Source organism: Cottoperca gobio, chromosome 2 (assembly GCF_900634415.1).
Source record: "Cottoperca gobio chromosome 2, fCotGob3.1, whole genome shotgun sequence".
In the NCBI taxonomy this organism is placed as follows: Eukaryota; Metazoa; Chordata; class Actinopteri; order Perciformes; family Bovichtidae; genus Cottoperca; species Cottoperca gobio.
This window is the reverse complement of record NC_041356.1, coordinates 4,634,220-4,660,311: the sequence shown is the minus strand read 5'-3', so window position 1 is coordinate 4,660,311 and position 26,092 is coordinate 4,634,220. Positions and strand designations below refer to the sequence as shown.

The 26,092-nt window shown below is 40.1% G+C and overlaps 2 protein-coding genes across 4 annotated transcripts; both read left to right on the top strand.

Moving 5' to 3' along the window:
* The first annotated feature begins 1,706 nt into the window (after nucleotides 1-1,706).
* LOC115018457 (collagen alpha-1(VIII) chain-like) lies at nucleotides 1,707-22,392 on the top strand. Its single transcript, XM_029447396.1, has 4 exons — nucleotides 1,707-1,736; nucleotides 16,339-16,521; nucleotides 18,415-18,727; nucleotides 19,260-22,392. Exons 3-4 carry the CDS (start codon nucleotides 18,418-18,420, stop codon nucleotides 21,206-21,208), a joined length of 2,259 nt encoding a protein of 752 aa, XP_029303256.1. The 5' UTR covers nucleotides 1,707-1,736; nucleotides 16,339-16,521; nucleotides 18,415-18,417; the 3' UTR covers nucleotides 21,209-22,392.
* An 852-nt stretch (nucleotides 22,393-23,244) lies between these two features.
* Nucleotides 23,245-25,880, top strand: LOC115018461 (protein jagunal homolog 1-B). 3 transcript variants are annotated; one of them, XM_029447418.1, is made up of 4 exons: nucleotides 23,245-23,431; nucleotides 23,972-24,069; nucleotides 24,304-24,376; nucleotides 24,469-25,880. In XM_029447418.1, the coding sequence occupies exons 2-4, from the start codon at nucleotides 23,981-23,983 to the stop codon at nucleotides 24,856-24,858; spliced, it is 552 nt and encodes a 183-aa protein (XP_029303278.1). In that variant the 5' UTR covers nucleotides 23,245-23,431; nucleotides 23,972-23,980; the 3' UTR covers nucleotides 24,859-25,880. The 3 variants fall into 3 exon arrangements, with proteins under 3 accessions (XP_029303278.1, XP_029303271.1, XP_029303287.1); XM_029447411.1 differs by lacking the exon at nucleotides 23,245-23,431 and adding an exon at nucleotides 23,561-23,767; XM_029447427.1 differs by lacking the exon at nucleotides 23,245-23,431 and adding an exon at nucleotides 23,774-23,880.
* The last annotated feature ends 212 nt before the right edge of the window (nucleotides 25,881-26,092 follow it).

Below are 26,092 nucleotides of genomic sequence, written 5' to 3'. Positions count from 1 at the left end.
AAGGGTGACCAGAACTTTTAATGTTTATCTGTCCACCATTGAATAAAAGCAGGAAATTGTCTTCCTGTCTTTGTGGTTACATTATGGAAAATGTTGGGGAATCAAGGAAGAACAAGGAATAAAAGTAAATAACGAAACATGTGGAAACATTTTACATCCCAAACTGATCTTATCTGTGTAACAGTATGTAAAATTGCACTGTAATACTCACAGTACCTGAGGCTAATGCAACCATTACTTCAGCCGAATGATTAATTATTTCCTGGTTGTCTGAACCTACACGATTGCGTCACAACTTAGGACAACATCCACACTGCGATCCATACGCACTCCACAGATCAACGTGATGTATTTCCAGTACAGTGACGGACAGTGGAGGTGATTTGCCCCGTACAACCCGGCTGTTTCTGTGTTCACATCAGACCTAATGACCACAGGAAATGTTGGTGAAGGCGGTCAGCGTCTAATGATCCTTTTCCTGTGATATCACGGGGAGCTGGCGTGCTTTGGTCTGCTCTGTAATTGGCCTGACTTCACCCAAAGGAAAACACGCAGCGTCAAAATGAATAAACAGTATTCTGCTGTTTTGTATTAAGTTTTCACAAGCTGTCCCACGTCGCAGTGAATGTCTTACTTAGTGAGATGTTAATGATAATATTAACCTTGTGAGTAAAGCCCAGGTTTGGTGTTCGTGAGGTAGTTTGGATTAAAAATAAAACTATTTTTTTATGTCTGTTTTGGATCTAAACATTAAGTGTCTGTCTGCATGAAGTAGTTAACGTTACATTAAAGTTCTCCATTTTGTTATTCTGTAGCGGGGTACTGTGCCTGCAGAGAAATACATTTTGATATTACAAGCACATGTGAAGCATGGTTAACGTTTATCAAGAACACATTTCTTGTGATTAAATTAAATGCTTGTTCTTGGAAATGTTCTGAGAGCAGTGAGACAGGAAGACAGCTGTGACACTGTCTCTGAACTCTGGAATCTGCTCTGATAACTCAAAGCACAAAGTTTTACTCTTTAATGAAAGTTAGACAATTGCACAAAAATATATGTAGACTTATTTTAAGCATATAAAGTTATCCATCATCTAGTTATCTTGAGAACTACTGTAACAGTTGTGATTAAGAGTTGTGTCTTCTGTCTTTAAAAAAAACTTAACTTTGTCTATTTGTGTCTGTAGATTTCTCCTAAATTCACCAAAAGTTAGCATTTAGATAATGCCTAATAACTTTTCAGAAATATATATATATTAAAGAATTGTCCTGATGTTATTAATGAACTGGGGAAGTACAATACATATCTTTAATGATGATTAATGATTTTTACTCTGAGCCAAATCTATACTTCAGTAATATTTACATACACCAAACTTTCCAGTTTCATTCCCATCTATACTCATAGCCTGATTTATATCACATTTTAGTCCTAAAAAACATGGCGAAAAACTTTATTTTTCTAATTTATAGAGTGGTACAAAGAGATATCCAAAATCCCCTCTGTAAAAACCTTTGACTCTGTCACCAAAGAAAAAGAAAAAAAGATTTGAGCCTGGCTTTACCCAATATTCAGATTCCTGTTTTGGAAATGTATGCAAATTAGCACATATTTAATAATTCAGTTTCAGGGTCCTGCTAGTGAGCATGCAGGGACACGTGATTGGTTGGAAGCCGTCGTTAATGTGATCAGTTACACCTGATGTGGAAAATACCATGGAGCAAGTTTTTAGAAGGTAAACAGCTCTTTTTCTACTGTTGTTTGTTTTTGTGCTGCTCGTGCTTCACTTATTCCTTAATTTTCAAAGTAAAAGGGAACTTTGACTGGCACAAGTTTTCCTAGGTTTGGAGCTTTGTACCTATACTGTACATTCTTGGGTTAATCTGTTACACATTTGATGCTTTATTCAGCCAATTAAGCTGTTTCCACTATCTGTCAGTAGGACAGACCTCAGAGGGAAAGTGAGAGGGCGGAATTATTATCTTTTAAAACGTCAGTGCTAGACCTTGGACCTTTCACACCGCCTGCTGGCTTTAATGACGGGATGAAGACAATCTGTCATCTCCAGAACCTTTTGTATCCGGTTGCCAGCATTTTTCAAACCATCCACCAAAAGTGGAGAGGAACGTTGAGTTGTAGCCCCGACTCAAAGCGACTCTGAGACGAAACAGCCAGACAGAAAAATTCAGAGGTGGTCATGAGAGAGGGAGAGAGAGAGAGAGAGAGTCGTCACCGCATTAAGTAACTGGTTCCAGCTTGTTTCATGGTGGAAGTACTGCAGACCGTGTGGACTGATGTATAGCTTTTCCCCATATGTATCGACTGGGAATGTATATGCAGTTCTGCCTCATTGCATTAGGACTATTAGCTTCAGCTGTAAAGCTGTAACTGGTATTTAGTTTGCATCGTTTCATGTAATGACATCATGTGGCTACAGTCAGGACCCGCATCTGTAAAGTCTTTTAGAGCCAAAATCTTACAAAAACATTCTATAAAGGACGAAAAACAGATCCACAATGTAAGACAGAGCTCTGTTAGCCATTTAGAAATGAGTGCATGTACACACATCAAACCTGGGAGACCTTCTTTTTTTTTTTTGTTGGAAAGTTTGAAGATGTCACATTTACACATTGGCAGGCTGCCAAAAAGGTGTGACAAGGGAAATCCCTCCATACACGCTTGATGTAGGGACATCTGAAAAATCTTGCGCTAGCAACAGGAAGTCCACAGAGAGCTCATATATTTCTCAACAAGGCTTTAGGATGAATTGTAGTCGAGGCATGAATGATGGACGACTCAGAGGTGCAGGATTGATACATTTTTGCTGTTGAGCTGCTCCGTTATTTATTGCCTTTAGCAAGCAGAGGTTAACACCTAAAATCATAAATGGAAACTAATGTCTCTTCATGCTGAATAATGGATACTTATAAATGGCAGTAGCATGTGGTCTGTGCATGGATTTCAGAACTGACCATTCGCTAAACTACACTCCTTTTCTGTTTTCACCATAGACTGTGTTTATTGCTGGCAATAACAACATGCTTAAAACAAAATGCCTTCTCCTTTAGAGATAAGTACTGTAAGCATACATTGCTTTATCGTCTATTTTAATTAAATGGACTATAATTTACTAAATGAACATCATGCTGTGGTGAAGGAGAGTTGAAACTAGTGATTTTAGAGAGGCATCACAGGTGAGATCAGACTGGATAAATCTAAGCATGAAAACAAAGATTACATTGTCATTATTTGCAAGACTAAAAGAGGCCCTGCAGAAACTGGGACTAGTCGACTCACTAAAATGCAGAAAGCAAAAAAACCCTCTTCTCCATTTTTCTCTTGCCAAGTCAGTGGTCACATTTACAGAACCTAACTGATGTGCACATTGTTATGGCCGAGCTGAAATGGGTCATTGGCTTCTTTCTGAATTCTCACACTTTTCCAGTTTATAATGAAATGCCAGCCACAGTCTTCAAAATGCTCAATTATTTCCTGAGTCCTTTTCTCTACCAAATAACCAAGAGGTGCACTGGAGGAAGGGGAAAGTCTGCATTTTTCTGAGTCGTTAGGTGACTTTATGAGTTCTAACGATGGGCCAAAATTCGACAGCTGTGGGTCTGCTAAATGGAAAGAGGTCGGAAAGCTGAGAGTGGTACTCAAATATGTGGTGACAGAAGTGGAGCCAGGGTACACTGTCTAATTTCCCCCCTTCATCTGGATTTTGTTTTTTATTCTTTGAGAAATGCACACTGAGCAAACAACGTTGTTTTGTATCATAAATAAGTGAATTGGTGTCCTATTTAAAAGAAAATGACAATAAAATCCCAAAACTTATACACACTAGAATACACACTAATAGAAACAACCTCTAGTGAGGTGATCGAGGATGAAGTACATGTAAAAGGCCCCTGACTATGTTCCTATTACACTCCAACACTCATGTCAGAGAGAGGAGCCAGGAAAAGACATTAAGCCCACAAAGAGTTTTTTTTTATTTAGATTTTCTTTCAGTGTTTTGTTGGTTTTGGAGCATTAACATGTTTTTTAGTTTTTGCCAAATGGTAGATGAAACCAATGCCCACAAACAAATTAAATTCATGATGACTGGATTAATCACATTTCAGTCAATCACATGGATCACATAGAATTAGGAAAAAGTGCGTGACGCTCATGAATAGTGCCAGTTTTTAAGGCCAAAACTTCAGAAAATAATGTGAACAAAGTAAATTGTTAATCCCTTTTGACAGAAAGATCACGAGGAATCGGGACACGCATGAAACACAAACCAAAGTCCTGCTATTGTACCAGAGCATCAGTTAGCATTACTCATGACTACGAGCTGCCAATCCAAAAATGAGAGTAAGCTGATTGAGGAACAGGAAACGGCAAGTTATAAGAGTCGTTGCCAGGGTTTTTGTGCTCTTCCTGTTGCTGAGGCAACTTGGCCTTGAGATCTAAGTCGCAGGTTAATAACTACATGAACAGGAAGTCTGCATGCAGACAGGTATGAGGTCAGTATTTCCACGCAGCTTGTTGTTCTCTCTGGTTTATGTTGAGAAAACAGTCTGCTGCTCTGGACTTCATAACATTTAAAGTGATGACTGGAGACGGACAATAAAAAATAATGAACAGATTTATCTTTCAGATTTGTAGCAATACATTTTAACTGACCAGAGAGTGAAGTCGTGATTATTTGCATTGCAAATTACTTTAACGAGCACAAATTAGCACCGTGAATTTCAGCACAATGATGGCAAAATCAATCGGGTGGGGAACCAAAATGTTTTCTCTACAAGTAGTTGCTGCCCGGGAAGAACATGTTAAAGAACTGAACTAACAGCACAAACAATAACACAAAGAATACTTCTTTAAATGTGAAGCAGCTGTTCAGATTGTGAATGTTTGAACTTTGGTGATCCACTGAATGTTCTTCTAGCGCCACAAAATGTTGAATCTCTGTAATACTTTTGTTCACCAAATACCTTTGAAAACTAATGACATTCCTATCAGCTCAGCTGTACTTTGTGTTTGGTGCTAATTTGCAAATGTTAGCACGTTAAGATGGTGAACAGGGTAAACATTATACCTGCATGTTGGCACGCTGATGTTAGCTTTTAATCCAAAGCATGCCTGTGCCTTGTCTTGATACTAGCAGAGGAATATGTATCATTCTTGCCTTTTTCAATGTTCAAATAAAGAGAAAGAACAAGAGAAAAGCACACGGGACACATTTCATAGCTATGCCGATGATGCACAACTGTACATCTGCTTAGCACTCAATGACATCAGCCCTATTGATAAACTGGTTCAATGCATTGATCAGATCAACTTGGTGGGTCATTCCTTGCAAGTGAACAAAGATTAGACTGATACTTTAATTAATGGAGCAAAGGTCCAGAAAGAAATGCTGTGAACAAAACACCAAGTCCCCAGCAAAAAATCTTGCCGTGCTTCTTGACCCTAATTTGAATGTTAAATTTCACATCAGTAATGTCACCAAAACTGCCTTTTACTACCTTTTCTAGTCGACCTAAGAAAGCTATAAATATAACACACTTACAGAATGTGTACTGACCAAGACCACCTCACCTGTCCCAAAGTCCCTTCATTGGTTTCCTGTCAGTTTTAGAAAATAGATTTTAAGATCCTTTTTTATTAGTTTTCAAATGACTCAATGGACTAGCCCCTGAATACTTATATACTATATTACACTGGCCTTTTATTTATTCCCTGACCCAACATTTAGTGTCCTCGCATCTGGAATTGCGTGTGTGTGTGTGCGTGCGGGTGTGTGTGTGTACACAATGTGGTAGTAACAAGAAGCCTCTCCTCTAAGCTCGATCGTGACCTCAGCCAGCGCTGGCTAACCAAAGTGAGACCCTGCCCTGAAATCTTTTGTGCATGCAAAGAATGCAGCGAGAGCTCCAAGTCCAACGAGAACCTTCCTCCTGCAGTTGTGCAGCTGATTGGGTCAGTTTGTTTCTGTCTCTAATAACGTCATGCAAACATGCAGTTCCAGTAGTGCTTTCTCTCTTACAGATCCTGTTATCCTCTCTTCTGTTTTTCCTCCCTCCTTCTCATGCTTCTCCTCTCTCAGCTTGTGCAGCTCCACCCACCTGCAGATAAAAGCCAAACCCCTGAGCAGAGCTGCTGTTCAGCATCTGTCCCAAGCTCCTCAAAGCTCTGTGATACTTCCACCCTGCAGCAGCAGCAGCAGCAGCAGCACACACACAAAGGTAAGTGATGCGTCTCCATGGCACGGCAGGCTTTGATGAGGTTTTAGTTGGCATGCCGTTGTGTTTAGCAGTAAAAGCAAGTGAGCATTAGTTTGAGGTTTGATGTGTTTCTCTTGCATGGTTGTCCGATTGCAATGCCATGAGTGTATCAGTTTCTCCATTCCCTCGGGGGAAAAAATTCAAATCACGTCCTGTTTGAATCCCTGGAACAATACACAAGTAACTTTTGGAATGGCACGCGAGGAAAAATATCATGGTGATAGAGAAGCGAAGAAAAACAAAAGTTCCAAAATGTTTCATAAGACATCCTGCTTCACAAAGCTCTCTGCTGTAAAGCCTCTGCTGACAGAAGTCTCTGCAGATAACGTCTGACTGTTTTCCAAACGCAAACAACATCCAAAAGAGACACCTGGGAAGAATAACTCGGGCTTAAGCTTGTTAAAATAAATGCACGGTGCAGCATCTTGACAGGATTTAGCAACAGTTAATGGAATGTCTTGACATTTTGGAGATTTTTAGTTGCAGGTCTTTCAACACAGAGGGGGAAAATGTAGGTATTTTTTCATCAAATGTTTGAGGATGCAGTGTTAAGGTTATTGTAGTTTCAACTGTGCCACATGCATAAGAGAGAACGGGATTAAAGTCGCTTTTAGAAAGAGGCTTTCTGGCAGCACGTGGGCTCTGAGAAATGAATCCAAGATGGAAAGTTTGGGGTTCAGGAAATCTTTTAGGCAACTTTCTTTCTACCCAAAACCAGAGTGTTTTCAATCTTTGGTGTTATTTATAGCTCGACTCAGGCTTGTGTCCCCTGCTGAAAATGGATTATCCAATCCAAATTCAACTTAAAAAGGATTAACGTTAAATTTCAAACTGACCAGAAGCTCCAAATCATTCAGATTTGTTTGCCTCTTTATGCTCTCTTTAACTTGATCACAGAATATGTGTGTGTGCACCTGCCAGGAAACACTTGGGAATCCCTGTTTCACACCCGATGTGGATTCAGAGTGTTGCTTCTGTTGCAACAGGGTGGAAATGTGTTCTGATTGCTGCTTTAACTTGCAAGTAGCTTGCGATAGCACGGCAGCAGATTATTTTGGAGTAGAAGAAGTGGAATGTAGCATCTAGCTAACGAGCTCCACAGGCCTGGTGAGGTGATAAGCGTCTTAATAAAATCTTAGATACCACAATGGTCAGTTTTTATGGAACTGAGAGAAACTTTGTTGGATTTTCCTGCAGCTGCTTCTAACTTCCAGCTCTTTATTGCCATTTAAAGTGATCATGTTTTTCCTTTCTTTGAGAGAAAACTCTTAATTAGGGGAAAATGTGGTGAGCTCACATAGTTGAGGTTAAGGAAGTTGCACAATTAAGTTGCCGATGGTTTTTGATTACCGTAACACTCGTAGTGTAATCCTCTGAAAGGATTGTTGGCATCGGCAGAATGTGGCAGCAGCTCCGTGGAAACACGCATAACACCGTTCTGCAGATGTGAGGAAGTCACGGAAGCTCAAATCAAGAAGATGTATGCCCAGAGGTTGTGGGTCATTCTTCCGGACCGACCGGACATGATACCGCGGGAGTGGGAGGGGTTTGTTTTGTTTTTCCATGACTGCGTGCTTTCTCTATATTAGAAAGAGGATAATTGGGGGGGGGGGGAGATTCCCCACTTCAGCAAACAGCTAGTTTAGGGTTAAGAGTAGCGAGGTGGAGACAAAATGAACAATTGCACTAATGGATAGTAAAAGGCAACCAGATGAAGTGAATTAATGCAAACATCACAGTATATTACGACTCCCCTAATTTGTATCTTCAGGTGATGATCTGGGTTCAGGGAAGATGAAGATAATATTGTACACTTAAATGTTATGAAGCTCAGCTCAGCCCGATGATCAGGTGGAAGTTATGTAAAGATGTTGAGGTCAGGAGTTCATCTTTAATGCAACAAACACGATCGTTTCAGAACAAAAGCTTTTTAGTGTCCGAGGCGTAACCTGCGTATAAACAAGGGCCTGAGGGTAGCTGGATGTTCTCCTGTGAACTTTGAGGTTTGGCCACAGAGTCGCTTCACAACTCTAAAAGTTTATACTTGTTTCAAAAACATCAGCTCGTCAGGAATTGACAGATTCGACAATACAACTTTTTGAAACGGCCCAAAATGAAGAAAGGAGTGAAAACAGGAGAGCAGCGCCGCAAAACTGTTTGATTTTTTATATTTGTACATATTAAACAAACAAGATATAACGTGTTATAAGTGAGCTTGAGAGGCGCTGGTAGGTTGTTAGCTTTGGACAGAGACAGGCCCGCCGTTTCCCCTGTTTCCAGTCTTTATGCTAAGCTAAGCCAACTGTCTCCTGGCTTCTTCAAGGTTGTAGTTATTCCTTGTTTCAGATAATAGAGGATGTGAACGTCTCTTATAAAGTTAGTTTTTTGTTGTTGTTGTTGTTGAGGTACAGAAGCTGTGAGAGCAGAAGCTGTAGAAACGATGAAGGTTGCAGAAGCAGAACTTTGTCAAAGCTGCAACTTTGAATCTCCAGACTTTTATAAAAGTCAGTGCAGGGAGTGAATCAGAAGCTGTGACTTTATATATTTGTCACTCCGTTAATGTCTCTTGACGGTGTTTCAGTTTTCAAAGTCCCTCACAGTTCTCACCTACTGAACAGGAAGTGTTTATGCAGCTCAGAGGGAATGTGTCTCTTGATCCCGCAGCTGCAGCCGCTGTGACTCGAAGCCATGTGTCCAAACACTCTCCTGCTACCGTGCAGAGCACTGCGGCCCAGGACATGTCTCAAAATATGAAATGTATAATATATATAGCGTTGTTAACCATATACATATTTTCTGCAACTATTAAAGCTGCGAGGTCGGACAGTATCTTAAATTATGCAGGTTTACTGCAAAGTGTCTCTTATATAAACACCCGAGTCGTAGTTCTTATTATCCCTCGTAAATACTCCACTGCAAAACATCTGGACAGTCGGGAAAGGGAGGATCATATTTTTTCTCTGAGTGGCATATTTTACGGTGTGACTGTATAACGCATTAAGCTTTCCTGGACTGTCATCGTATCCCATTACTGTCATCAGGAGACGCGTGCATGGTGCAGCAAGTCCTGAATGATGTCGGGCCATCTCAATAAATTAGAACGCTTGCAAATGAAGACAAATGAAAAGCCCTGCAGGAGTCTGTGCATTACAGAGAGTTACAGTTTACAGTCACACTTTAAGACAGCGACATATAATCACCACCCGGTCATTTTTTTATATTCGACTCCTCCCACCCTCCAAAAAGCATGAATCTAAAGTATTTGTGGTCATTTTGTGTTGGAGCTTTATTGGCATTTTGTTTAATATTTAACAGTCTATGATGTTTTTAAATCTTAATCTGAAAATTAACCAGTGAGCTAACAAATATCTATTGTGGAGTAAAAAATATTTCCACTCAAATGTACGGAAGCCCTGCAAGGTTAGAAAAATAAAGATTCTTGTGATTAATTGTCTAAGTTTTAAATAGTTTTCTCTCCTGTTTTTATGATTTAGCAGGTGAAAAAAATGTTTTGCCAGGATAATCTTTCTAAATTCCTGAAAACATTTAAATCTGTAAAACAGGTGAAACATTTGTATTTATTTTTAAATGAAAGAACTTAGAAAGATTATTCTGGAAAAAACTTATTTTTCTCACATATCATTATGTCATAAACACAGAAGAAAAAACACTTTAGATAAGAATTAGAAAAAGGATTTCCTCACCTGCCTTTCAGGGCTTCCGTACAATGTAGTAAATAGAAGTATATATTTTATTAGCATCAAATGGAAAAAGTTAAGCACCTAAATTGTACATTTGTACGGTACTTTCCACCACCGTTCATTGGAAAGAGCAGACAACATGTGGCCTCTTGCACATTGTGGGCTGTCCTTTTACACGGTACATCAAATATATTTATGCAGCTGCAAACTGCAGAATTCCCCACTGGAGTCTGTGGTTTAAGCATCGTATCAGTGATCGGATCTGATTATTGGCCAAACGTTGTTATTGCCTATAAAAATAATCACTCTCCGGTGGAGTGTCCCTTTGAGAGCCAGTCCAAATATGAGAGAGAGCAAGAAAATAAAAGTGGCAAAACCGCATGAAGCTCAGGCGATAACTTGGATTAAGTTTGGAAAAGTCTGCAAAGTGTTTCCTTCCTGCTGTGCAAGATAGTGGAACATGTCATGTAAAATAAACTCTCTTCAGAGCAAATATTCAGATTCAAAAATGTATTCTTCCCGTTTAATGTATTCCTCTCTGAACATATGAACATCTTCTGTGAAAGTATGTAAAGACCTAAAGTGCATCTTAGTTTTTAAGTGCTATTAAACGCTGTCCTCTGACACCAGATATTGTGTTTTGACAGAACTCAAAGCTAATAGGAAAATAATTCTCCTCCCGCTCAGATTTTTGTCTGAAATAAATTGTGGCCAGACATTGGGTGACTTGCGGTTCCCAGAGCTGTAGGAGAGGGAAAATCTGTCAATGAGATGGGTGAAGAGGTCGGACAGACTGTGTGTGTGTGTGTGTGTGTGTGTGTGTGTGTGTGTGTGTGTGTGTGTGTGTGTGTGTGTGTGTGTGTGTGTGTGTGTGTGTGTGCAAAAAATCATGTACTGTACGTACGTGTATGTCAGAGGTTCGAGCAACAGTAAGCAAACACGGTGGTTGCCAATTTGAAAGTCATGCGGACGCTGCTTCCCCTCCCCGTGGTTATTTGGAACATCAGTTTTGAAATTAGGCTTTTCAATCCGCCTGAAGGTCAGCTGACCCGTCGTCTGCCTTGTCGAGTTCTAGGCTGTAGACGTCTCCAAAAGGAGACTCCGGCCTTCGCCCTGCAAAGAGATCGAGTAGGTGTGAAGGAATGCTGTAAAAGAGCAAAAAAGGTTGGAGAGGGACTGGAACTCTGATGTTCTCTTCCCATCAAGATAAACTGAGCTGTGGGGGGAAACAAACATGTTCCGTGATGATTGAGGCCGGGTAAATCACCTGCTCGGAGACAGACATGGCAGCGAGCGCACAAAAGAAACAGTTTCATATCCAGAATATTCTCAGAATATGACTTGTGGTTTGTGAAAATAATGCGTGATGCACAAAACCAACGTCCAGTATTTCATTCCACTAAAATCTGATTTGTACAAAAGTGTTTAAATCAGCCAGCAAACAGTCTTTGCCACTGGAAGAACATTTAGTTCTGCACCAGCAAACAAGACTGATAGAATTGAAAATGTAACTGAATTGAGTTTCCTCTGTTGAAGCAGAGAGATTTATCATTCCTTTGTCTGAAATGTGCTGTCTAAATGAATAAAAGTGATTTACTTTACATCAACAGTAAGCCATGTTATACTCTACGTACGAGCAGGGCTGTGAAATGTCAGAAAATGTCAGTCGGAAACTGCTTGTTTTGTCCGACCCCAAAGATGTTTCATTTTTAAGTATAAAATTAAAAGAAAAGAAGAAAATCTTTACACACATAAATACCAACATGTGTAAGCATTATGAATCGGTGTCTTCATTTAGGTTCGATGACAGTTTGTGTTTAGCTGCCCGCTCCCATTGGGAAAGAAGGACCCTCTGCAATCAGTTTGAGAAACAAAAGCCCGGCCTGACCACCAGCGATTAAGATTGGCACCCATATCTGTAAGCAATGACATGCCTCTGTTCCTCTTCGTTTGTTTATCGAGCGCCGGAGTCCCCCATCTGGAATCGGTCAGCAGAGAAATTTGATTATTTTCAAAGCCGAGCTGGAGGTGATAAAAGACTTGTGGCTCATCACCAAGTGAGGCCGGCTGTGGTTGTAAGTGTTGGCACAGAGCTTCAGAGGAACCAGCATCCATTCTGGGGCAGGCAGTCTGTGTTGCATGGGATTGTCATCAAGCGAGGGCTGAGGAGGTGTCTGAAGAGTTTTCATCAAAGTTAATGCACAAGATGTTTCTTTTTTTAAATAAGCAAGAAAGTTCCTGTTTGGTGTTTTTGAAATGTAAGGATTACAAGTGGAACCATCCGAATACACGTATACAGTAATTCAGTAATATACCTGCAACGGTACAACAGTGACTAGCAATGCATTATCTAGCAACCAATAATGCTAAATCAATATATATTTTACTTGCCAGACTTTGTATCAATGTACTTTGTGTCAATGTTATGTGTGCTTTAATGCATCACCCTGTATCTTCCAGCTAGACGAAAATAAATCCTATTATCTGGTCTTTACACACTCAGGAAGTGACGGCACCTGGCCAAGACTTGGATTAAACGAACAAGATGTAAAGTGTAACTCAGTGAGCTTTACAGGCGCTGGTAGGCAGATTTAGTTACCCTTTAGACGGAGTCAGGCTAGCTGTTTCCCCTCCGTTTCCAGTCTTTGTGGACTGGAAGCATTTTTACTGCACAGACACGAGACTGGAATCAATCTTCACACCTAACTTTTGGCAAAAAGTGTAACACTGAGTGTGGATGATGTTGTAAACTGTAGTACTTGTAAGAAGAAGTTCAGTAGCTGAAAATAGAAAAAGATGTTTACATCATCTGGTAAAACTAAGATGGCAGACATTTTGACTTGTTTTAGGTTATGTACATATTGCAGGAAAAAGTGGCTTAAATCTGATTTTGTGACAGTTTTTTTCATCACAAATCACACGGAATCTGATCTTTGTCATTCTGATTTTGGGCCACTTTACTTTCTGTGGACAGAAAAGAGAGAAAACGCTTGTGATGCTACACTGGTTATGGAAAATAATGAGCCGACCACAGACGTGACTGGGTGTGTCCTCGCCCCCCTCACAACTCTGCCCGTGTTGATTCTTTTTTTTTTCACATTCTAAAGAGGCATTCTTTGAATTTCCAGGGTCGAGGCACTTCAGCCAAAACTCTGAGATTCAGTTAAAGAAGCCAGCTCGCACAAAACCAGGACCTCCCCGAAGTGGAATGCGGGCCATCATTAATGTTATTACATTCACCTGTGTTTTCCTGATATAAACGTCCGCCGTGAAAAAGGTCTATTCTGATGATTTTGCTCATATGAACAGCTTTTGGGTTATATTGATAGAAAAAGCATCTGAAAGGTGACTGACACAGATCTGAAAGCTCAGGTCATCATTATGTCTCATTCTCCAACACCACATGAATACATGAACGGATCCAGTCCTTTGATAAGGTCCCAGACTAAACTAAAATACCGTGAAAGATCCGACATTACAGTGAATTCCAGCTCCACAGGGCTTTTACTTTAAATAGCTCAACAAGTCTTGCCCCATCACTTCTTGTTCTTTGTTATAATTGAAAGCGTATGTTGTGCTGGAGAAAACACTTCCTGGACATTACCTGTTACATCTTCAAAAGGAGTAGGAGGAGCTTGTGTGATGGACATAAAGCAACAGGGTGACTTAGGAAAAGACTTTAAAACATGTAGGGATTTAAAGCTATAATATCCTTATAATTCTGTGGTCGAACGATGGCTCAGTTCCATTAAGTGTCCCAGTAAACTATCCAGTGAGCCAGTACGCACAACACCAGGACCTCCGCTAATGTTAATAAATACAAAACGGATCAAGTCAAAAATGTCTGCTGTGAAAAAGATCCAATTCTTCCCCATTCTGGAAACCCAAAGATGACTTGGAAGTCTCTTTCTGCAAAGTAATTGTTAGCTACAACACAATACATCGCGTTACAACCCTGCTCACTAGGGGAACGGGAGGCGACATAAAACCCGATGGAATCTGTAAAATAGTTATTTTATTTACGGGGAACAAAGAAGGTGAACTACAAAGCAAATAAATACATTTAACCAAAAGAGGACTAGTTTAAAAAAAGAAGCTAAATCTAACTTTATCCAAAGCAAACAGAAATGGAAACCTCACTAATTGAACTTACTTGCTGTAAAACCAAAATGGTCCGAACAGCAGCCTGGTTCAATAACAGTAACAATAGCACTCAACGCTCCCATGGAAATATTAAAGTGGAGTTTCAACCTCTGTTATTTAAGAATAGATACTTCATTGGCAGCAGGATGCAGTAAATTAGTAACGTTTAGACAATTTGTGGTCATTTATTTTCCCTTTTTTCTTTTCTTTTAACAATGTATTACACACATATCACAATAAGTGTGCAACACTTTTTACCCAAAATTATATTCTACTCCTAATTTTGGACTCTAAATTGTGAATGTACGTATAGACTCAATATGTTTAGGTACATATGGACTTCATCATAGCATCAGAACATTGTGTTCATTGAAATTTGATCTGAAAACTGCACAGTGTTTCTGCAGAAAATATCAAACATGGATACAGAACCAAAGTTCTAGACACTAAAGACACACCAAGAGTTTTTAAAATGTGAACATGACTGCAGAAATAAATCTAATGAAATGAAAGAACAGATGAGGTTATATAACTTGTCCTCTTCTTACCTGTTATCAATCAATACATGTAAGATATTTAACTAAAAGCCATAAGTGGTTAATATACCCATGTGTCTGTAAGACATTAAGTCACCACTGATGAAGTTCTGAAGCTGCGTCCAACTTGAAAAACGAGCTCTGCTCCTCCTGCATCTAGTCCAGTAAATGTTAGAGGATGTGTTTTTGTCTGCTTCGTCTCTGTGAGCCATGAAGACTTGACGTGTTCTTGGAGGTCGGAGGGAACATGTGTTTCAAAGCAACGCTCTGTCCGCCTTGTTTTGCTGACTGACTTCTTTTTTTTTTACGGTGGTTGTCTCGTTTCCTCGCCAAGCATGTGTTCCCTTTTTCTGTGCGCGGAGAGTAGATTGCATTGTGGGAGAACGAGGGGGTTTGACCTCGGCACTGATCAGTTTGACATCCCCATGTGGGAAATCATGTTCCATTAAGAAGATCAATACCTGAGGATCTGGTTTTATATCTGATAAAGATGTTGAACAAGTGATTTGCTCCAGCACTGGGGTTTAAGAAAAACATACACAAAACTGCTGTTTGTAATGGCTGCATGTGGCAGTGAAACACTTACATGACCAAGTTTTAGTCAATTAACAATGTAATTGTCTGCCTGTAACTTTTAATTGCCTTATTTTCTCAACTAAACATTCGTTAAGAATTTAAAAGCACAGATTTTGCTAAGGCCACCCACATGTCACACAGTCCTGAGGTTGAACTTGCCAGGTAGTAATTAACTTTATTAGATAAGCAATTGGTGGGTTCTTACTTTCTGCTTTTGTTTTACAACGAGTCTGTTCATTTTCAATCGTGGTGAAACAAAGGAAAATAGCTTTAAAATGTATAATATAATGTCTAATGTTAATATGTTTCTGCTGCTGTGGTTATGAAGCTGATGAACAGTGAAACAGGGAATTCAGTCTCACAGGTGGACAGTGTGTGCAGGCTCTGTCCATGGTGCTGGATCTATACATTAGAGCAGCTTTTACTTTGAAAGTCCTCTGTGTGATGACCAAACAACTGCTGCTTTAAAATGATCATTAAGTCCTTCATATGAGATTTAGTTTATTGTGTACTGTATGAATATACTGTACATTTGCTATAATGTGTGAAACTGAATGTTGTGACTAAGGACATGAATAAAATGTCCCCTTGAATATTTTCCCCTTTTCTATTCGTCTATACTTTTACATTTACGCTTTTATCTATTTTTCTTCAATGTATGCATTGGACAGCACCTTGTAGCGCTGGTTTTGAAAGACGCTTTATAAATAAAGTTTACTTACTTACTTACTACTTTCTATGTACCTCCAATAATTCAGCTACTGTTATTAATACGTACTTAGTAATGGTAATATTAGCATTGGGATGAGCATCAGACACACTGTCAAAACTTTAAAGAATCGGACAAGATGAATATTGTAACCGAGGAAGTTTCGTGTTGACACTTAGTTCCTACATAGATAACATTTTATAGCTTTACAGTTCTGTTACATTTATTTGTAATCCGTCCCTACATTCCTCAAGGAACGAGTTGCGTCTCAGCATAACTGTATCGAGGCCAAAATATGTCTACCAGGTGGAGATGGCAGCTTAGTGTTACAAACCCCAGGCCTCCGCGAAAGGTCACCACCTGACATTCATCGAACTTGACATTCATATGTTCACAGGGCCCAGCAGGACTGCAGCTAACACCTGGCTGGATCCCATGAATGGCCGCCGTCCCACTCATGCCTTGGAAAAGACCCAGAAAAACGACCTAAAGTGAGCGGAAGTAGAGGAGAAACCAGACAAAGGAGGCGCAGGCCAGAGGAAGCGACGACCTTCGGTTTGAGAGCAGGGAAAATCTGAAAGTAAGAGACTTTGTCGTTTTGCACCTGTGGCTGTAAACTCTCCATAAAAGATTAAATTACATACATTTAAAAGGTAAATCGCATGTTAAACTCTGTTTTGTACATTTCTTTTGATTTCTATTATATGGTATAGAATGTTTTTGAAACGTATAAAAACATGTCACCTGAATTTATGTATTATATAAAATGGTGCAATAAGTAAAGTCAGTAATTATTGTTTTTAGACTTAAATGTATAGATTTATCTTAGTAAACTGGGAATTGCAACAAAATTACAAAAGTTCACAAAATACTAAATTAATATTTAACTTTTATTATGTTAATTGATCAGCACAGCCATAGTTGGAAATTAAAAATGCTGAGGCCATCCAAAAATCAACCATCAAACCTTCAACTAAACTAAAATATGTAAAATATTTGTAAAATATATATCTTTTGTATATTGCATCCCCCTACAATATGATCTGATTTTAAAGCCTTTTTGCAACCAATGTCGAAGATATTCACATTATCACAATCAGCCTTAACCCTCAAATTCCCAGTTTAGTTTCATAAAAGTAAACATTTAATTAATTTGTTTCATACTCTGGTAACCATTTGTACCTGTAACACACTAATTGTGCAGATGAACGACATAGATTATGAAGTGTGTGCTAAAATATATTGTACAGCCTGACTCTATAGTTTGTTTTTTTAGTAATGGCCCAGAAAAATGTGAGCAAGTTATATTTTAAAAACCTTGATGTAGCGGTACTGTTTCAGGACACACAGGGGAGGAACACATTCACCCATCACTGTTTATTTTCACACTGTGCTCTTGGCAGCACTTAGCCAATCTCTTTAGCACAGACATGTTTAAAGGATTAGGGATTATGTTCAAAACTGACCATGTCCCTTGTGGGGCCTCTTAATTACGATATGTGTTTTAGCAGCATGCGCTTTGTGTAATTCACCTCAAGGATATGAGACTCTGAGGCCTACACACAGTGTGGTCACATAGATGTGTAAACAAGGGGAAAGAAGGACCAAAGTCAGGCAGTAAAGGGTTTTTGATTCGACCACAGTGGGTTTTATAATTTCTGAACTCAGATGCAAGATGGAAGAGCACAGCCTGCTGGTCATGGACTAACATGAAGGCTGCTTTAGAGTTTAATGGTGTGTGTACAGTATATATATCCCAGTGGTGTACGCAGCATATTACAGACTGCAGGACTTCTTAACCAGCTCTCAATTCTGCCTGGCTGGAAAATAAGTAAATAACCATTTAAAGGGACATTCCACCAATTGTACACATTAAAGCTGCAGTTGCTCATTTTATAAAAAAAAAATGTTTTGTTATATTTTATGAAACTGTCACTATATCCTTACAATAGTTCATGCCACTGATAATCTGTGAAAAATAATAATTTTCCTCTGCCAGTGTTTGTAATGACATTTGCAAAAATCCACCGCGCACAAGGAAAACAACCATTCAGAGACGAAGAATATCCAACGCATTTTCAATCGCTGCTCGTGAACTCGTCGGGAAAACAGCGGTGCACTGTGTTGTGTGGCTCTGTAGAGAGAATAACCCAAATTATGTCATAGTGATATCATCAGGGTTTTGTTGGCTTTGGTTTTGGAGACAACAAATGTATACAAGAAAGACTTTGTAAAAACGTGTGACGACACTATCCTGTTGCATTATGGGAAGTGTAGGATTGAGGTTTTCTTTTTGCTTGCCACATACAGCACTTAAAGTCAGGAACTCAGTCTTGAGTCTGCACAATACTCTAATACTAAATTTGGTATAATGTTATATTTATGCTTCTTTTTGTTCTATAAGTTCATAGCTGCAAAGAGGCCTATGTACATGTACTGTTACATTTTTTACTTATTTTCTTCTCCACTGCAGAAAATGGTGGCTGTGCCCCTCCACACTTCCTATCTACTCATCACAGTGTTCCAGCTGTGTTTATTACACCTGGCCAACGGTGGGGCGTATTATGGACAGCCCCAGCCCCAGCCCCAGCCCCAGCCCCAGCCCCAGCCCCAGCCCCAGCCCTTGCCACAGTACAATGATGGCTATCCTCAGCAGCAGTTTTTGGGGAACGAGATGCCACACATGCCTTATGGCAAAGAAGTGCCATTACTGCCTCAGTACAGAAAAGAGCTTCCTCAACTGCCTGTACAAAAGGGCAACGATAGGCTACTGACTGGAGGCAAAGGTGAGGTCAACTAAACCGTGGTAAACTGCTAGCAGTAATTTAGTTGTCACTTAATATATACCTTAGGTGAAATAGCAGAAAGAGACTTTTGAATGACAAATTGACACACAGGTTCCAGATAAATACTTTTGCCAAGAGTAAACTTGCCTTAAAGGTGTCTTCAAATCACATCATTCTGTTTTGTTTTACGACATGAAACGGCAAAACAGGAAAAGTATTCTTTGCTAAATTAATTAAGGGCTGACATAAATTACTACAGTTAATGAACTATAGGGGGTTCCATAGTTTTAGCTTTAAAGCGCAAACTATAAATTTAAATTATTTATCAGTATCACCATTATCACAAGCATATTTACATTTTCTTTAATTTAAATGTATTTATTTATTTTCAAGTAAACTCCTCAGTGGTCTCGATATGCCATTATAAAGCTTGATATAAAATAAAATTATATCAGATTATATTGGGACTATATTTGTGATTGATTTAGTCAATATGCTCCTTTATCTACCAAATGTTCCCTATTGTTTACAGGACAAACATTCATCAGAGGGGCTAAAGGTCCACTTCCCCCTGGTCCTGGTGGAGAAGGTCTCAGAGAGGGACCACAAGGAGTTCAGGGCCCCGCAGGACCAACAGGACCGCCAGGACCACAAGGCCCTGCAGGGCTACCAGGCCAGGGATTGCCAGGGCCACCAGGAAAGCCAGGGCCTTCTGGTCCTCAAGGATACCCAGGAATCGGAAAACCTGGCATGCCAGGATTGCCAGGAAAACCTGGAGGACCCGGATTAACAGGACCAAAAGGTGACCTTGGTCCTAATGGTGGTGAAGGACCAACTGGACTTCCTGGGCGTCCAGGGAACCCAGGTCCCCCAGGACTCCCGGGGCTTTCAAAACCAGGAGGTCAGGGTCTGCCCGGCCAGCTTGGTCACCTCGGGGAGCCTGGCCATAAAGGTCCAACTGGGTTTCCTGGTCCTACAGGCCCCAAGGGAGACAGAGGATATGGTCAACCTGGTTTGCCAGGTTTGAAAGGACCTAGCGGACCACCAGGTCCACCTGGGAATGTAGGCATCCATGGGCTTGGCAAACCTGGCTTGAATGGTCTCCCTGGACAACCAGGGATACCAGGAAAACCTGGTCCTCCTGGAGAGTCAGGACTAGCAGGGTCATCTGGGGAAAGGGGCCAACCGGGACCACCAGGCTTGCCAGGGATTGGAAAACCAGGAAATGATGGTTTTAGAGGGCAACCAGGGCCCTCTGGAGGGAAAGGGGAATCAGGTCCTCCTGGTTTACCAGGTGGTCCAGGCATGCCAGGTTATGGTAAACCAGGGTTTCCAGGACCTAAGGGTCACAGTGGACATGCTGGTCTTTCTGGACCTCCAGGTGTAAAAGGTGACAAAGGTCATGGAGGTCTTCCAGGGGTCATCGGTGCCACTGGTCCTAATGGTATTCCTGGCCCACCAGGACCAATAGGGCATCCTGGTAGCCTTGGCTTCCCAGGGCAAAAGGGAGAGGATGGTGTTGGGGGACAAAAAGGAAATCCTGGAATGAAGGGTGACATAGGCACCCCAGGTCTTCCTGGACAGCCAGGTTTGTCAGGTGGGGGTGGACAACCAGGACCAAGAGGTTTTCAAGGGCCTATGGGCCCTAAAGGAGAAGCTAGTAGTAGGGGTTCACCTGGTGCCCCTGGTGCTGCAGGATTAACTGGACCAAGAGGAGAGGGGGGGCAAACTGGAGAGAAAGGCTACCAGGGACCACAAGGTATCCCAGGGCTTACAGGACCAGGGGGACCACTTGGACCTCCTGGGCTGCCAGGGAAAAAAGGTGAAACAGGCCTACCTGGTAAACCTGGCTATCCTGGTGAGGGAAAGCTAGGACCTGCTGGTCATATTGGTCCTCAAGGTAACTCTGGGCCAAGTGGCCCTGCTGGACTTCCAGGGCAACCAGGACAACCTGGACCCCCTGGTCCTCCAGGACTACCTGCTGCATCTCCTGATATTGGACAGATCCTCCCCGCGACCGGTCCATACACTGGCCAGAAACAAGGTTACAAGAAGAATGGAGGCGACATTGGTGGAAATGGCGTGGAGATGCCTGCGTTCACAGCTAAACTCACTAATCCATTCCCTCTTGTTGGATCTCCTGTCATCTTTGACAAACTCCTGCACAATGGCAATCAAGACTACAATCCACAAAATGGTGTTTTCACCTGTAGTGTACCAGGGGTCTACTACTTTGCTTACCATGTCCACTGCAAAGGGAGTAATCTGTGGGTGGCACTGATGAAGAACAATGAGCCAGTAATGTACACATATGATGAATACAAAAAGGGCTTGCTGGATCAGGCATCGGGGAGTGCTGTACTCCCGTTACGACAAGGAGACACTGTTGATATACAGCTGCCATCTGACCAGGCGTCAGGACTTTATGCTGGTCAATATGTCCACTCCACGTTTTCTGGATACTTATTGTACCCAATGTAAGAAATGTGTATAAACAAAGATGGTATAAATGACCCACTGATGGTATGTTTTACCATATTTGTGATAAAACTACTACAGTCTCAAAGATACAATGTAGGTCACATTTAAAAGGTTTACAAAGAGTGGGAGAATCGTTTCGTTTCATATATAGCAGCAACATACTTCATTGAATGTGTCTTAGAAACTCTGAAAGTTATGCAGTTATGAAATGACATTGTATGAATATAAATCTGGTCATTGGCTGTGATATGCAAGAGGAAAGCAGAGGTAAAAACAAAAAATTCTACCAAATATCTCAGTTGTCATAATTCTTGTATGGTTACAATGTGCATTTATTCTTATATCCATCTAGACACTGTATATCAGTGTTCATGTCATGGCTTGAATAATTCCTGGAACAATGAGGCTTTAAGTTGCAGAATTGTATTCACTTTTCACTAATTTTTTGCTTTACAGTTATATACTGTATACTGGGCACATAAGAACATATTGGTTTCATTGTTCAATGCATTTACTCAAAGCTATTACTACATAATGCTGGGTTATGTATGTAGGGTAATCATACCGTTATTAAGTTATTGTTAGTCTTTTAACACTATTTTGAAAAGACATCTTTTTAATGCAGAAAAATATGAGCGTAAAATAAGTAGACCTATATGGTCAGTTTTAAATCCAATTTCATACCATATCTCAGTCCACAACAGAACAGTGTTGTCCACAATTTGGCAGTTGAACTATCTTTTGATTCTTTGCTTTTGACCATTTGATGTCATGATTTGTCTTGTTTTGTTTGTGACATGAATTCTTAAAAAGGTTTTTTGTCAGTTTGTCAGTATTCTCTGTAATTTATTTGTTTTGACTACTGAATATTTGGAATTGTATTAATGTCTGTGTGTTGACAGTAAAATTATGGAATTTATTCCAAAATGCAGAACGTACATGTTCTGTGGCAAAACATAACAAAATTTTCAAAAAACATTTTCAGAATCATTCCCATTTATACTATGTGTCAGTTTATTTTTTAATTTGTACTTTATTTCTTCAAACTGAATGAAATTCTTAAAGCTTTTTTTCTTTTCATTGGACAATGGTGCAAAGCATTAAATGAGAAACTGTGCCTAAAATATGTGAATTTAGTTGCTTTGATTCGTTGGATATTGGTTTAATAAAGAAATACAAACATCTGTCTTGACTTGATTTTCATTATCATCACATTTCAACAGTTTTCTGCATACAACGGACATTATCCCATCAAAAATGACTTAGTCTAGTTTAGTGGTGATAAACAAAACAGAAAAAAACATTTAACCAAAATATTGTACACAATCCATTACTTCTCAATTTAATTTATATTTGGCTACATATGGACAGACATCTTAGATAAAAGTGCTTTCTGTAACAAAATTCCGCCTTGGCATGATTGCAGCGATGTCATCATAGGTCAAGTCTGTGACCTCTGAGTGTGATCTACATGTAGTGTTGGAAGAAGTACAACAGTGTAGAATTACTCAGTACAAGTAAAGTCATGCATTCAAAATTTTACTTGAGTAAAAGTATACTTAAACTACCAAAAGTAAAAGTGCTCATTATGCAGAATGGCCCATTTCAGAATAATATATATAATATAAATGAATTATGATTATGCATTTATGTGTAATCATCACTCTCGTTCAGCTTTTAAAGCTGGGGCTAGTTTAAATAAATGTATACACTGTATCTATATTAATACGTGATAATTAATTTGTTAATCATATGTTGTATTAAAAAACTAAATATTTCCCTCTGAAATTTAGTGCTGTAACATAAAAGTACAAGTAACTCAAAATTGTACTTAAGTACTTGATTAACTGCTACTACTTCTTTCCACCACAAGAGATTTACAACTTTCTAATCCCTCATTGATTGAGGAAGAGAGGAGAGACAATTGATAGCCCTGAATTGGCTTGGACAACTGAACTGCACACCATTAAAGGTTCAGACTGTCTAATATGCCGAAGTATCAGCTGTTGTCTCTTGCAACCTATACTTAAGTGCTGCTTGAAGTAACAGGAACTTGCGAGAGAACTCGAGAGTCTGGCCAATCAGAGTTTGAGACGTCACAGTGACGATGTATGTCCCTCACTCCTTCCTGCCTGCATGGATTTAGTCAGCTAGCGGGTCTCCCTGTTTCGACCACCGTATTTATGGTTTAATACTTTTTTTATCAACAACAACAAATAAAAAGTAAGTGCTTTAATTATTCTCGCATATGTTTTCACTAACGTTACGTGACATTTTGGTAGCTTAGCTTCCCATTTATCTCACGCTACCTAGCTAACACTCCCATCTTGGTGACTAGCTAACAATTAGCTTGTTAGCTCAGCTGTCAGCTGCCTTAATTTATGCTGCGCACAATTTCATTTAACTTTAACCTCTCAACGGTAATGATGGCGTTTGAATTGAAATCAAGCTTTTGTGGATTTGGACTGACATGCTAATTTAGAGCACGTGGCAAGCCAGACATTTGAAACGTCACCCATGCTAAGTTAGCAACGCTAGCAAATGAGACGTGCATGGAAGGTAGATGCTGCAGCTGTGAAGCTGATGACGTTAATGTAATATTGTATTGAGGCTGTGGATACTTTATGGTGGAGTCTAATACATGATTCTGACAACAACAAACACCTGCTATAGTAACGTTACAATATATATTATAACATCTCTGAAATAATGTTCTTACTGTTTCGAAACGATGATTTAAAACATGTTATGTTTTGCTTCCAGATATCCACTATGGCTTCTCGAGCAGGTCCGAGAGCAGCAGGCACAGATGGCAGTGACTTTCAGCACAGGGAGCGAGTCGCCTCACACTACCAGATGAGGTAGGTTATTTTACTATGAGAGTAATTTAGTATTAACTCTGAGGGATATCAATTTGTAAGTAACATCAGATCTCACTCTGTTGTGTGAAATGCAACTAAATCTGGGAGTGTTTATATCTGTAGCTTACCTTTAGTCACTTTTAATAAAGATTAATTTGTCATCAATGCATCGCCAAATTCAATTAACTCTTAAATCTACGTGTTTTGTGTGACTATCTGTTTCATTTGACACAGCGTTGCCCTGAAGTCTGAAATTCGTAAACTCAACATTGTCCATGTGCTGATCTGGGTGCTGATGGCAGCTCAGGTAATGGCAAACCTTAAAGCAAAGTATTTTTTGTGCTTGACAGTTGTACGAGGTGAGCTAGTTTTGACTCTGTGTTGTGGATCTTTTCTCAGGTGATAGTGAGCCAGCTGGGCCTGGTGTCCCACAAGGTGGTAGCCTCTCCATACCAGTGGGAGTACACCTACCTCCTGAGCATGATTCCCACAGTCTTCAGCTTCTTGGCGTTGCCTCGCAACAACATCAGCTACCTGGTTATCTCCATGATCAGCTCCGGGCTCTTCTGTGTGGCCCCGCTGCTCTACGGCAGCATGGAAATGTTCCCCGTGGCACAGCAGCTCTATCGGCACGGCAAATCCTACCGCTTCATCTTCGGCTTCTCCGCTGTGACGGTCATGTACCTGGTGATCGTCATCGCTGTGCAGGTGCACGCCTGGCAGATCTACTATAGCAAGAAGCTGCTGGACCAGTGGTTCACCAGCACGCAGGAGAAGAAGAAGAAATGAGTTTGCCTTTTTGGAAACAAGTCACTGAACTGGTGGATTGAGCCAGCCAAGAGAAGAGACTCTAAAAAGTATTCATCTTTTTCTATATTTATATTTGACAGTGAGGACATCATTGTTCAATTTTTCATAGAAAATAATTCCCTGGACTGTTTGCTAATGCTGCCTTCACTGTGTACGTTTAAAGGTGGAGTCTGGAGAAAGATTGTTGACACTCAAACCAACAGGCCCCTCCAGATTTACCTTCCCTCACTGCCTTGTGTTGTGTGGCTCTAGGGCTCTACCGAATAGTTTGAAGCTTCATGCATGACGTTGACATTCAAATGTTTTCAATTTTCCAGAGCGCTCCGATTCTCTTGTTCCAACGCTTCTAGATAAAAAAATCTCTAAACTTGTCTGCCAGAAATAAACGCTGTATGGACACTCAGCTTTACAGAAATAATGTGTGCAATAGTCCACCTTCGCTTCCCCACTCTGTCACTCTCTCAAACACGCAAAGCCAGCGCAGCCAGTCCTCATCCCTTTAATTGTCCTAGTCCAAAGCTCACTTTTGAAAGAAAAATAGATCTGATCATTTTCAAAATTCACAACATGCTTTTATCGAATGAAATATTCCACTTCAATCCATATTTGTTGTTTAACATTTAAAATATTTTTAACTGTGGCCCAAACACAGCTGACTGCACACACACCCTCGCCTGTATTTATAGACATTCAAAGCTTCTTTTGAAAACCTCAAGAGTTCTCGAATGGATTTCTTTTTCAGTGCACAGAACAGCCAGCGAGCGGATCGTGAGGAAGTATTCGCTGAATTAAGTGTATTGGATTAGAATCAGACTCCACCTTTACTCCTCCAGGCCTTTCATCATTCAAAATAATAAAGTGTAAATGTTTTGTGTTTGTACCTCGTTATTTCAGGTACTGACAGTGTAAACAGACCAGGTGTAACTGGAAGAAGACTGTAATCACATGTGAGTTGATGTTTTGGAAACAAATCCAAAAATAAATTTGAATATAAGACTGGATTGTTGGCTATTTTGCACTTTTAGTTGTCACAGGGTTTCACTAAGTGTGTGTGTGTGTGTGTGTGTGTGTGGTAAAAACAATAGAGGGGCGTGGAGTTAAAAGGTCACTGTTGACAAAGCACATGAGCTCAACGGCGCAATGGTTTTTTTTTTAAAGGTGATTTATAGATCAGTTTGAGAATTGTTTTCCAGGTGATCTCTTGTCTAAAATA